Source organism: Pelodiscus sinensis, chromosome 12 (genome assembly GCF_052426305.1).
Source record: "Pelodiscus sinensis isolate ZL-2025 chromosome 12, ASM5242630v1, whole genome shotgun sequence".
In the NCBI taxonomy this organism is placed as follows: Eukaryota; Metazoa; Chordata; order Testudines; family Trionychidae; genus Pelodiscus; species Pelodiscus sinensis.
Genome location: NC_143063.1, coordinates 48419734 through 48431931, shown reverse-complemented (window position 1 = coordinate 48431931; position 12198 = coordinate 48419734). Strand labels below are relative to the sequence as shown.

The 12198-nt window shown below is 59.8% G+C and overlaps 1 protein-coding gene across 7 annotated transcripts in view; it reads left to right on the top strand.

Annotated features, from left to right (window-relative positions):
* The window catches only part of CBFA2T3 (CBFA2/RUNX1 partner transcriptional co-repressor 3), a 111500-nt gene that overhangs the window by 83404 nt on the left and 15898 nt on the right, over positions 1-12198 (top strand). For 5 of the 7 annotated variants that reach the window (XM_075939859.2, XM_089781556.1, XM_075939863.2 and 2 more), the window contains exons 3-5: positions 2241-2318; positions 5287-5528; positions 6385-6474. In XM_075939859.2, coding sequence (XP_075795974.2) covers positions 2241-2318; positions 5287-5528; positions 6385-6474 — 410 coding nt within the window. Of the gene's footprint in view, positions 1-2240; positions 2319-2350; positions 3141-5286; positions 5529-6384; positions 6475-12198 lie in introns of those variants that run through there. The other 2 variants (XM_075939864.2, XM_089781557.1) reach the window with 2 other exon arrangements.

Here is a 12198-nt window from a genome sequence, read left to right as displayed (position 1 = left end):
CCCGCCCCCTTCCATTCACAGGTTACACAGGATCCTCATCTCACCTGACTAGTCCTGGCCGCTCGGCCCCAGGGTCTCCATGGAGTTGGGATCACCTGTCGCAGCCCAGGCGCCGCTGCAGAGACAAGACAGAGGAGAGGCGGTGTGCCTGGGGACACCGAGGAGCCCTTTGCAAACCGATGGGTGTGGCCTGGAGAGGCATTTTCACGCGCCCCCTCGTGCAGCGGGGACGGGAGAGGGTGGGCCAGGCCTCGATCCCTTGCAGTGCAAAACTCCTGAATTCACCCCCGTCCGCCCAGGAGAGCACGCGGCATCCTCGCAAGGGGACGGCAAGCTCATGCCCTGGGATTCGGGGAGAGGAGAGTTCAGTCCCGGGGAAACCCCCTCCAGCAGCTGGCTCCTGGGATTCCCCAGCCACTTCCCTGCCATCCCCACCTCCCTGGGGGCTTGCACCGTCCCGCCGTGGCGCCCCCAGTGGCGGGAGAGGGGATTGCAGGCACCTTCCTGCACGTTGGGGGCCTCTTTGTGCCAATCAGTGGGGACAAAAGGGGTGGGGCAACACCTTCTCCTGGCCCTACTCGTGTTGGGGTTGAGAGATCAGCATTGGAGCTGCCCCGCGCTCTTCTCCCTGCAAGCAGCCGTCCAACAAACGGCAGGCCCAATGGCACATGAGTATATTGGGGGGGGTGCGTGTGTGTGTGTGTGTGTGTGTGTGTGTGTGTGTATTTGTGTGTGTGCATGTGTGTGTGTGTGTGTGTGTGTATTTGTGTGTGTGCGTGTATGTGCGTGTGTGTGTGTATGTGCGTGTGTGTGTGTATTTGTGTGTGTGCGTGTATGTGTGTGTGCATGTGTGTGTGTGTATGTGTGTATTTGTGTGTGTGTGTGTATGTGCGTGTGTGTGTGTATTTGTGTGTGTGTATGTGCGTGTGTGTGTGTATTTGTGTGTGTGCGCGTATGTGTGTGCATGTGCGTGTGTGTGTGTATGTGCGTGTGTGTGTGTGTATTTGTGTGTGTGTGTGTGTGTGCGTGTGTGTGTGTATTTGTGTGTGTGCGCGTATGTGTGTGTGCGTGTGTGTGTGTGTGTGTGCGCGCGTATGTGTGTGTGCATGTGTGTGTGTGTGTGTATGTGCGTGTGTGTGCGTGTGCGTATGTGTATGTGTGCGTGTCCCCCACCCCAGCAGACAGCCTGGCCAAATGCAACAGCTTCTTGCTGATAAATTCTAAGAGCACAAAAACAACCCACCCCCCAAAGCCTCTGACAACTGCTGCGCCTTTGAATTGCAACGCGGCTGCCTCAGGGAATCAAGGGACTCCAGGCCCAATCTGCGGGTTGCTTTGGGTTTTGGTTCTGAACCCCGGGCGGCTTTCCCCGCGGATAGACGGGCTGGGTTTGCAGCCAGATGTTCCATAATTAGAAAGCGACTCCTGGTCGTCCGAGAGCTGATGGGTTTTGCTTTTAATCCGAGCGCTGCAACAGATGTGGCGTCTCTTCACTCGGGCTCTCCATCGGGGGGGAAAGGAGCCCCCCCAGCTCAGACACACATGGGGGGCGGGGGTTCCTAGCCACGCTGCTGGTCGAGACGACACTGTCTCTGTGCTGAGCCTGTGCAAAGGTGACCGGAGGGAGAAGGGTTTTACACGGCCTCTTTGACGCATGAATATTAGCAAAAGGATTCAGTGCTGGCCGGAGACTTACCCTGTAAATCAGGGCTTAACCGGCAGACTACATGGTTACCGCTCGTGCAGCCTGGCTGGAGAGAGACATGAGCAGGGAGAAGCTGAGGAGGTTGGTAAGAGGGTAGGACTCACAGGGGCAGCCTAGGCAGGCCCACATTGGACTCAGAGATCAGTATTTACCCCCCCAATTGCCTGCTGTGGCCCAAGTCGGAAACGTTGCCTAACGGCGAGTGCGGCATTCTGCTCCCAGCCCCTGACTCGCTGTTGCGTTGCCGCTCTGTGCCTCAGTTTCCCTGAGGCAGGGTTGCGATGCCGGCCTCGCCTGGGAGTGGCAAGGCTTCCTTTACGAATCCCCACCCTGTGCTTGGAGAGGGAAGTACCTGGTAGGAAGCACGGCCAGGCCTTTCCAAGGCAGGGCCCCACCGCCCTTTCCAAGGAGAAAGCCGTTTCACCTCTGGATTTTCACCAGGCGGCGTGTGGTCCTAGCCGCGCCCCTCCCCGCCCTGGGGAAGCTGCCCCCCCTCTGGTCTTTCATGCTAGCGTGTGTTTTATTTTGCTTGCAGATCAAGAAGCTGGGCTTCCGACGTTTCTGCCCCGCGGCCGTTTTCATGGTTGCTTGAAATGGTCGATGGTCTGTCTTTGTAAGTAAAATGAAACATGCACTCGAATGAGAGACCCAGAGCCCCCAAAGAGCATCCCCCTGGTCCTCACTGCCGCACTGCGTGCCAGGGACGGCCTGCCCCTTGCTGGGGGCAGGGGGGCCGTTCCGCTACGTGGCGGCAGGAGTTGGATGGGGTGTGCTGCCCGGGGAGGGCAGAGGCAGGCAGGGGCACTAGGAGGTAGGCTAGGGCAGGGCTGGGGCCTGGCTGTTGGTCCCTCCCCACACGCAGGGGCACAGGGCACGGAAGGGAGCTATAGGGTGATGTGCTCTCGGCCTTGGGGCTTGGGGAGCTGCGGGGCGGCCACAGGTCAGGAGCCCTGCAGGTGCTCAGCTGCACCCGTAGAGGCTGGGGGACACGTCACCGTCCCAGTGCAGGGGAGGATGGGAAGCTGGGGGACCCGTGCTGGGCACCACACTCTGCAGCCGATCCGGGAGTCCTGGGTGCCGGCCTCTCTGTCAGCCACAGCCCAGCGGGAGCGGGGCGCGGCGAATTCCCCAGCAGCGAGCGCGCCCCCCGGCCGCTGCCGTTCATTTTGTACCTTCTCCATGCGAGCGGGACTTGGTGCCAGCCGCTCGCGCCCCCGTTGGCGACCCGGGTGCAGGCGGGTCCACAAACCTTCCGTCAGGGCCATGTGCGGAGTTTAACTTAGTAACGCACCTGTCACTGGAATAAAAGCGCTTGTGGCCGGGGGTTATTTTCGGCATCTCTTTAGCAAGCGGCTGCTCTTGCCCCAGAGTCGAGCGAGAGGGAGCCTGAGGAAACCCCATTCGAGGGCTGCTGGTTTCCAGCACAGCGGGGCAGGTCAGTGGCGAATGCAGGAAGGGGGCGTTCAGGGGAGCCCCGGGGTTATTCGGCGGCTGCGTTTCCTCCGGGCGAATGGGGGGGCGCTTGGGGGCCCTGACGTCATGGCGGTGATTTGCATGCGCTCCCAGCCGGCTGGCGGGGTGCACCGTGCTGTGTAGCTTGCAGGCAGGAACCCCTCTGCCGCTCCCAGCGACTCTGACTTTCGGGTGGCGCTTCTAGTTGCTGCTCTCAGGGCTGGATTGAGGGGGGGGCTAGCCGGGCAGCTGCCCGGGCTCCAACCTATGGGGGGTGCCTGATGGCAGCTGTAAGGGGCGCCATGCGCCCGATTGGAGCTGTAAGGTACACAGCGCGCCGGGGGGCGGGGCCGCATATGCGTCGCGCGCCGCTGCCCAGGGTGCAGGAATGGCTCGAGCCGGCCCTGGCTGCTCTGGGGACTTGTGGGGATGGACGGGTGGAAACTGGCACAAAGCACATGTAGCCCCCTTTTTCCCTCCCTGGATTACTCATGTTACTGAGGCTACGTCTAGACTGCAAGCCTCTTTCGAAAAAGAGCGTCTAGACTACAACCAGTACTTTCGAGAAAGGAAGCTCTGGATGCTCTCTTTCGAAAAAGCACCGTTTGCGTTCCATAGCGCCTTTTTGCGGAAGAGCGCTTTCAAAAAAAGGCGTTCTTCCTCGTAAAACGAGGTTTTCCGCGGTCGAAAAAACTGCCGCGTTCTTTCGATTTACTGTCGACAGAACGCGGCAGCAGTCTAGACGCAGGGGACGTTTTTTCGAAAAAACCCTGTAGTCTAGACACACCCAGACTGGGCGAGGCAGGAAGAGGGTTCCCCCCACTGTGTATTTACCCCCTGAGCCTGCTGGTCCAGCAATTCAAGACGGGCAGCAGATCCTAGGACTCGGTGCGATCTGGCCCTGGCCGAGGCAGGGTGGACCAGATGGGAGCGAGCTGCGCGCTTCCCTCTCGAATGTCTATGCAGCAGGAGGCTGTAACTGTGCCCGGCTCCTTGGCCGAGTTTGGCACGAGGGCGCCTTTTCTGAGGGCTTGATCCCTGGCGGGTGCCGCTGCCAGCTCATCCAGGAAATGCATGACGGCTGCAGGGTCCAACCGAGCCGGCCCGGCTGCAGTGCCGCTGCGGAAGGTTAGGAAGCCGGGCTGCGGCGGGAAGAGCCCTGTCTGGCTTTCGGGGATTGCAGCCAGCTGCCTTTCCAGCGGCTAGTCAGGGCTGGGCTTCCCGTTGTGCACCCCGGGGTGCTCACCAGCTGGAGAGAGGGCTCCGGGGGTGTGGCCAGGCACGAGCAGCCCTTGGCACAGGCAGGAGACATCGCCCCCTGCAAACACCCCTGCCAGCCAAACTGCCTCGGCTGGAGCCCTCACCAATTTCCCCAGAGCCGGAGCTACCGTTAGCTGAAGGTAGGGGGGTCCCAGTGGCCTAATGGATCCAGCATCAGCCTCTGAAGCCTGGGGTTGTGGGTTTGAGTCCTAGCCAGTGTTTCCATTGTGCATTGCTAAGGGCTCCTTGTCCCAGGGGAGACAGTCTGTGCTGGCACCCTTGTTGGCTGCCCCACTGGCTTCCATGGGGCTGGGGCAGGTGAGCTGCATTGCTCCACAGATCCCTGGGTGCAGACAGGCCCAGATGGCTCATGGTGTTGGTGTTAAAGAACTGGGGGACAGGGACAGTGGCTGGGCCAGGCCTCAGAAAGCAGGGTGGGTTGTTGATCTATCAAACCTGAGGAGTTCCTAGCTGCTTCACAGCCCCCTTCTTTCCCTAGGGGGGGTGGCTGTCCATTGTCCCAGGCAAGCTGACATCTTCCCCCACGGCATGCAGATGAGATACCAATGCACAGATCTTTTCTGCCAGGAGCTGGGACTTAGCTGATGCCAACAATCTGTACACTGAGGACATCATGGGGTAGAACTCGGAGCCCCCTGCTCCAAAAACCCTGCTGAGCTAAAGGAAAATTCTCATTTATTTCTGGCTGTATAGAGCGTATGACACATAGCAGAGCAGTTCTGAGTCTCTCCAGTGGGGGGCAGCACTACTTGCTAGAAGCCATTACACGGTTCTTCCAGGAGGCCAGGGGCTGGTCTGGGTAGCCAGGGCCTTCCTCGGTGACACTCTCTGTCTCTCTCTCCTTGCAGTAATGAACGGAAGCAGCCACTCCCCAACCGCGATCAATGGAGCACCTTCCACCCCCAACGGGTTCAGCAACGGGCCTGCCACCTCCTCCACCGCCTCCCTGTCCACCCACCAGCTCCCCCCAGCCTGCGGCGCCCGGCAGCTCAGCAAACTCAAGCGTTTCTTGACCACCCTGCAGCAGTTTGGGAACGACATCTCCCCGGAGATCGGGGAGCGGGTGCGCACGCTGGTGCTGGGCCTCGTGGTACGTTCCGCGGGGCGCGTCCCTCCGGCGGGTCCCCTCACAGAGGAGGAACCAGGCGAGGAGCTGGTGGGAGAATGGGGCTTTTTCCTCCCGGCACGGGGGGGCAAACTCCAGAGAGATTCTCCCTTGTGTGTCTGAATTTGCCCTGAGGGAAAACTCTGCCGTTTTCCCGGAAGCAAACACAGCGTGTGCACAAAAACGGGGGGTTTCTCCTGCACCCGTCCCCAGGTACAAATTGCCCATTTTGGCCTCAGGTCAGGGATGTGGATGCTTAATCAGTTAACCCATGGGACTGCTATGGGCAAGGGTACTGAAATGAGGGTTTTCTGCCTGAGAAACCCAATCGCCGGTACAGGGCGTGCTTGCTATCAGTCTCCCAGGGATACGTCTGTTCCACACTAAAGGCCTTGACACTTGTGGGAACTGATGTGTTAGAAATCCTCCCTACCCCACAAAAAAACCCCAACGCACCCAATTTGCGCAAATGGAAGTCAGCCGCGGGAAAAACATTCCCCGCTTTCACTTGTTCCGCTACGAGGCCAGGTGTTTTGGAACGTCTCCAGGGCTGGTCGCGAGGACGGCCGTCTGGTTAGAAGGGAAAAGGGGCGCAGTCGGAAGGAGGGGAAAGAAAAAAGAGGTGAAAAGGGAATCGTCCCAATGAATGGCCCCGCATCCCATCCCAGGATCAGCCAGGAACGGTGCCAGTAGCCGTGTGCGGAAAGGACTGTTCCTCCCCAGGAGGCGGGAGGGGGACGTGGGTGTGTGCGAGGGGGGGGTGACTGGCCATGTGAAGAGCTGGGGAAGGCGCTGTCACTCTCTGCTCCTCTCTCTGAACCTACCCGTCTCTGCCCGGCAGAACTCCACGCTGACCATCGAGGAGTTCCACTCCAAGCTCCAGGAGGCCACCAACTTCCCGCTGCGCCCCTTCGTCATTCCCTTCTTGAAGGTAGGCCCACGATGGGCCCGGAGCCCCCCCCATATCTCCCGGGGGGCAGTGGTCTTGGCTCGGGCACCCTTTGGGGACGAAGGGGTCTCTGGAACCCCCTGTCTTTGGGCTGCAGGCAGACAAGGGCCTGGGCAGCAGCGGGGGTCGGGTGGGAGCCAGGCTGCGATGCTGCGGGGTGGTGGAGTTCCAAGCACCGGGTTTGGGGCGGGTAAGGACGCTGCTTAGAGGCGGTGTTGGCAACAGGTCTCCTCCCCCTGCCATCCTGCAGTGGCAAAGGCTGTTACAGGTGTGTGCTGCAGGAACACAGCCCGGCCCGGCCCGGCGGCCAGGGACTGGCTCTGAGACAGCCACAAGCGCAAGCTTTGAAATCCAGCCGCCCTGGCCTCTCAGGAGACGGCGGTGGCTTCGGGCAAAGGTCTCGCTTCTCGGACGCCTGGCCTCTGTCCCGGTGGGGCCAGATCCCGTACAGCTGGGCGGTAGGGATCTCTGGGGAGGAGCCCCAGGGAGCTTGGGGGGGTCGTGCTGGGCTGGTTGCCTGCATGTTGTAATATTCGTTTCAAATCCGGGAAGCCAGACTCCCCACGCTCTCCGCTTGCACCCACGGCTCGTGGTGGCAGCGCTGTCCGGGCTGGGGGTGTGACTGTTTAACCAGTTAACCGGTCAGTCTCGCTCTTATGGTTAACCAGTGAGGGCTGAAGCAATCCCCCAACCCTCCCCCCACCCCATTAATTGGTTAACCAGTTTAACAATCTGTGTCCACAGTTAGCCAATGATTGGGGGTTACATCCCTAGTCTGGGCAGTGGACCCAGTGCGTTGTACACTCCGGTTGGCCGAGGCGACGGGGGCAGGGCTCGGGGTCTGTGTGGCATCTTTGATCCTGTGGGCACAGCATTGTGGTCTTGCCAGCCGGCTTAGCCCCACCCTGGGCAGGTGCCTGGCACTGCCAGCTCGCGAGGCGAACGCAAACGAGGATCAACCCCCCTCTCCCCTGTGAACTTGCCCTGCCTGCTCAGTGCTGCCCCAGCCTGGCTCTCCCGCTAGCTCTGCATGGGCACCGCTCGGGCACTGGTGGTGCCATGGGGGGGGGGTGTCCTCCAGCCCTGTCGCTCCCTCCTCGTGGGGAGCTGTGACGGCACATTGGGGTTCCCCTTGATCCTGAACCCCCATACCAGCGAGAACAGACTCCATCAGCCTGTAGAACAGAAAGGCTGTGTCTAGACTGGCCAGTTTTTCCGGAAAATCAGCCGCTTTTCCGGAAAAACTTGCCAGCTGTCTACACTGGCCTCTTGAATTTCCACAAAAGCACTGACTTCCTACTGTCTGAAATCAGTGCTTCTTGCGGTAATACTATGCTGCTCCCGTTCGGGCAAAACTTTTGCACAAAAAGGCCAGTGTAGACAGCTCAGATTTGTTTTGCGCAAAAAAGCCCCGATCGCGAAAATGGCCATCGGGGCTTTTTTGCGCAAAAGCGCGTCTAGATTGGCCACAGACACTTTTCCGCAAAAAGTGTTTCTGCGGAAAAGCGTCCTGCCAATCTAGACGCTCTTTTCCGAAAATGCTTTTAACGGAAAACGTTTCCGTTACAAGCCTTTCCGGAAAATCATGCCAATCTAGACGTAGCCAAAGGGTTTATTGCTTCTCCTGGATACAGCCCAGCACAGACGTGACGTGGCTACGGGAGTCAGGAGCTTCAGGGGGTAGCTGAGTTAGTCTGGTACAGAAAAAAACAGCAAGCAAATAGTCTGGTAGCACTTTATCGACTAACAAAACATGTCGATGGGATCATGAGCTTCGTGGGCACAGCCCGCTTCTTCCGATGACCGGAGTTATGACTAGGGGATAAGAAATCTCGAAATAAATAGGAGAAGGGAAGGGGGGGGGGGGGGAGAAAGATGCTCTGTCACCCACCCCCCTACCTCTATATATAAAGTATCAGGAGAAAGGGTGCTAAATCTGAGTAGATAAAGATCAAAGTCGGTGGATAGACAGGAGTCAAAGCCAGGATGCCTCAGACCCCTTGGGTTAAGGGTCCATCACCCCTAGTCCCTCAGCCCTCAGCTCAGGCTGTTCCCTTCATCTTTCCCAGCCAGCAACTGCCCCTTCCCCCGAAACCTGGTGTTCATCTCCACCTCCCTCCCTTTGTCTCTCCCCTGGGGGAAGAGCTTTGTTATCGGCCCAGGCTGGACCTAGATGTCTGGGTGGGTGAGTCATAGAATCATAGAATCATAGAATAATAGGACTGGAAGGGACCTCGAGAGGTCATCGAGTCCAGCCCCCCGCCCTCAAGGCAGGACCAAGCTCCGTCTACACCATCCCTGACAGATGTCTGTCTAACCTGTTCTTAAATATCTCCAGAGAGGGAGATTCCACCACCTCCCTTGGCAATTTATTCCAATATTTGACCACCCTGACAGTTAGGAATTTTTTCCTAATGTCCAATCTAAACCTCCCCTGCTGCACTTTAAGCCCATTACTCCTTGTCCTGTCCTCAGAAACCAAGAGGAACAAATTTTCGCCTTCCTCCTTGTGACAGTCAGGGGACCCCGGGTCACAGAGCAGACAGCCCCCGCTGCGTCACAGGAGCCCTGTGGAGAAACAGGCCTCGCTGGGCCTCAGGATGCCTGGGAGAAAGAGAAAGAGACAGAGCTGAGTCAGCCAGGGGCCCACAGGGACCAGGATAGGGGCCTGGCCCCATGCCCCACCCCACTCTCAGCTTGCCAGGGCCCAGTGTGATGTAACTCTAGGCCCCTGTCATTAACGCTAGGGACCCCGTAGTGTGTTAGCGCCCTCGTGTCGTGGGCCCCCCTCACCTAGCCCTGCCTCGCCCCACACAACCCGAAAGCCGCTCCCAGGACTGGCACGGCGAGGGGCGCCCCCGGCGCTTTAAACCGGCTGGTGGCCTCTCTGCTCACAGCTCCTCCGCCCGGTCTGCTGCTTTGGGAAATCGCCCCAGGGCGTGGGGGGAACCAGAGGTCTCTTGGGGTCCGGCGCTCCCGGCCCGTGCAGGCTCCTAAGGCGCAGGGGCTTAGCCCAGAGCCCCCGGAGGCCCAGCTGGGACCCATTTGCAATGCATTAAAAACCTCTCTCTTTTTTATTTGCCTTTTAATTCCGTCCTCCGCCTGCTCTGTCGCCTGGTGCTGGCGGGATTCTCAGCGCGCTGGCATGTCTGTCCAGCCAAATATTCACAGCAGATGTTCCCAGGCTGGGTTCAGCTGCCCTTGTTTATCAGAGGAGTCAAGGCAGAGGAGGAAAGCCGCCCCCCCACCGTTGTATCTTTATTATCTGCCCCACCCCGGCCCCTAGGGTTCTATCCCGATGGCTCTGAACTAGCCGCAGGAATCTGGCCAGCGCAGCCTCCAGCGCTTGGGGAGCCTTTGTCTTCCGCTCCCAGGGAACGGCAAAGGTTTGAACACTTCTGAGCGCTCTGGGGGCGTTCGGCGCCAGCCCCACACGCAGCCGCGTCAGGCAGGGAGGGCTGGCCGGCCCCCGCCCCTCTATGGGGGGCAGTCAGCAGAAAACCAGAGCCCCTTCTGGCTGAGGATCTCAAAGCCATTGAGCTTTCCCAGCCATCCCCGGGGTTTAGACAGCCAGGTCCCACGGACACGAGCAAAAGCTCCGTGGCCAGTCGCTTGGGCTGGTGTGAAAATCGTCAGCCGGAAGGGCCCGATCCTGTGGCTTTTTGTTCTGTGGCTGCGGGAGTGGGCTCTAGTCATCCAAACTGCACGGAGTCCCCAGGAGATCGGTGCTATTCTCCCTGCTGTGTGGATGGGGAAACCGAGGCACAGAGAGGCCAAAAAAGGGGCCTAACCGGCAGAAGGACTGGGCTCTCACAAGTCACACTGATGCCAATGGGAAAGGTGGGCGCTCGGCACCTCTGAAAAATCAGGCTTTGATTTCTGGGCTCTGACACTGACTTCTGCGGCCTTGGGCCAGTCACTTAACCCCTGTGCCTCAGTTTCCCCACTGGCGAAAAGGGAGTAATGGCATGCCATCCCTCCTCAGGTTACTGTGCAATTGAGTTTTCTGGTCTACGGAAAGTGCTGTGGACGGTGAAGGATTCATTACTGCGGGGCAAGGAGTCGGCTTTGGGAATCTGTGTTGTGTTTTTCCCCGACTCTCCCTACGCCCCCTTTTTTATTCTGTGCCTAAGCCCGGAACAGCAGCCCCCCCGACAGCTGCAGTCAGTGAGTGCCATGGGGGGAGCGGGCTCAGGGGACAACCCCCCTGCCTGCTGGGGAATCAGTCTTGGGCACTGGGCAAGGTTTCTGATGCTCCTTCCTTTGCCGCGCCAAGCTAGAGGAGACCAAGCACCGTGGGGCAGGGTGCTTCTCATGCCTCCCCCCCAGGAGTTACTGCCCTCTCCCCTAAGCTATACACCCATCCGAGCGGGCCAGGGCTCTGTGCCAGGCAGGCTTGACTCCAGCTCCTTGGGCAGAGGCCGATATGACGCTGCCCTGGAGGACCTTGGGTTCCGGGTGGCCCTCTGTGCCCAGACCTCTGGTTCTGGGGTGGGCTGCAAAGCCGGCTGCTTTCTGCCGTCCCCGAGTGGCGCTCAGCAGCTCTGTGGCCAGAGCGGCCGTTTGACAAGGCTCCCTTTGCTGTCTGACCCTGGCACCCTGCTCCCAGCTGCTTCCACCTAGGTCGCCAGCTGCTTCTCGTTCCGCTAACTGCAACCAGCCAGCTCCAGCCTGTTTCCAAGACTCCGGGGTTTTTTTAAATTATTTATTAAAGTGGGGGGCGGGAGAGGGAGGGGGTGCTGCCCTCGCATCTACAGCAGCGCGTTTCCTCGGCTCGCGCGCTAACGTGTTCAACAGATGGCGATTTGGCTGGGGATCAGCTGCCTAAATAGAAAACCGGGGCTGGCAGCGAAAGCGCGCGGATAAAAAAATGTGTTTCTGCTGCTTAATCAGCTCTGCGTCGGATGCTCTTCTCGGGGTCGGCGCTCCGTGGGAAACGCGGTGGGTGGGGAAGTTGCTTTGCAAACTTCCTACCCCGCAAACACGCACGCTGGAGGGGGGGCGCCTCCGGGTGGCCGAGCTACCCCACAGGCGGGGCTCTCGCGGGCTGCCCGCCAACGCCGCCCCGAGCCGCTCCGGGCACTGGCGAATGAAAAGGAAACGGGGCACCAGGAGCAACCGTGGGGCCGGGGCAGCTTGCTGAAAGCATCTTTTCTGGGGCGCAGGAGGAGCCCCCAGATCTGGGTGTGTCTTCCCTCCATCATCCAGCTCCAACACCCACTGAAATCCAACAGGGCCCTGCCCATGCCTTTGGGATCAGAGCGGGCTCCAAGGGGATTAGGATCCTTCCCCAGGGCAGGACATCCCTTGCCAGGCAGTGTACGGGCCCGATCCTGGCACGCGTCACTCGAATTCGCAGCACCTTACTCGGTAACAGCGCCATCAGCTTGCGGAGTCAGGTGCTCCTCGGGTGCTCCCCCCCCCCCCGACTCAGCCAAGGAGGGGCCGTGGGAGACCCTCTTTGCTGAGTGCCCGGTGGAATCCATACAGCTGGCGGGCAGGCCGGGTGTTCACAAACGGCTGTTGCTGTTGCCAGGGGAGGTTTTCCCAAACACAGCGATTCCCATTTGCCCCTCACTGGCCTGGCCCGGCACGCCGGAGAGCCCTTGTGCGGAGTTCCGACAGCCACGGCTCAGGGTGGCCTGCTGGGATGGGGGACGGGGGCACCCCAGCACTGTGCAGGATTGGGGGGAGAGGGTGCCGGAC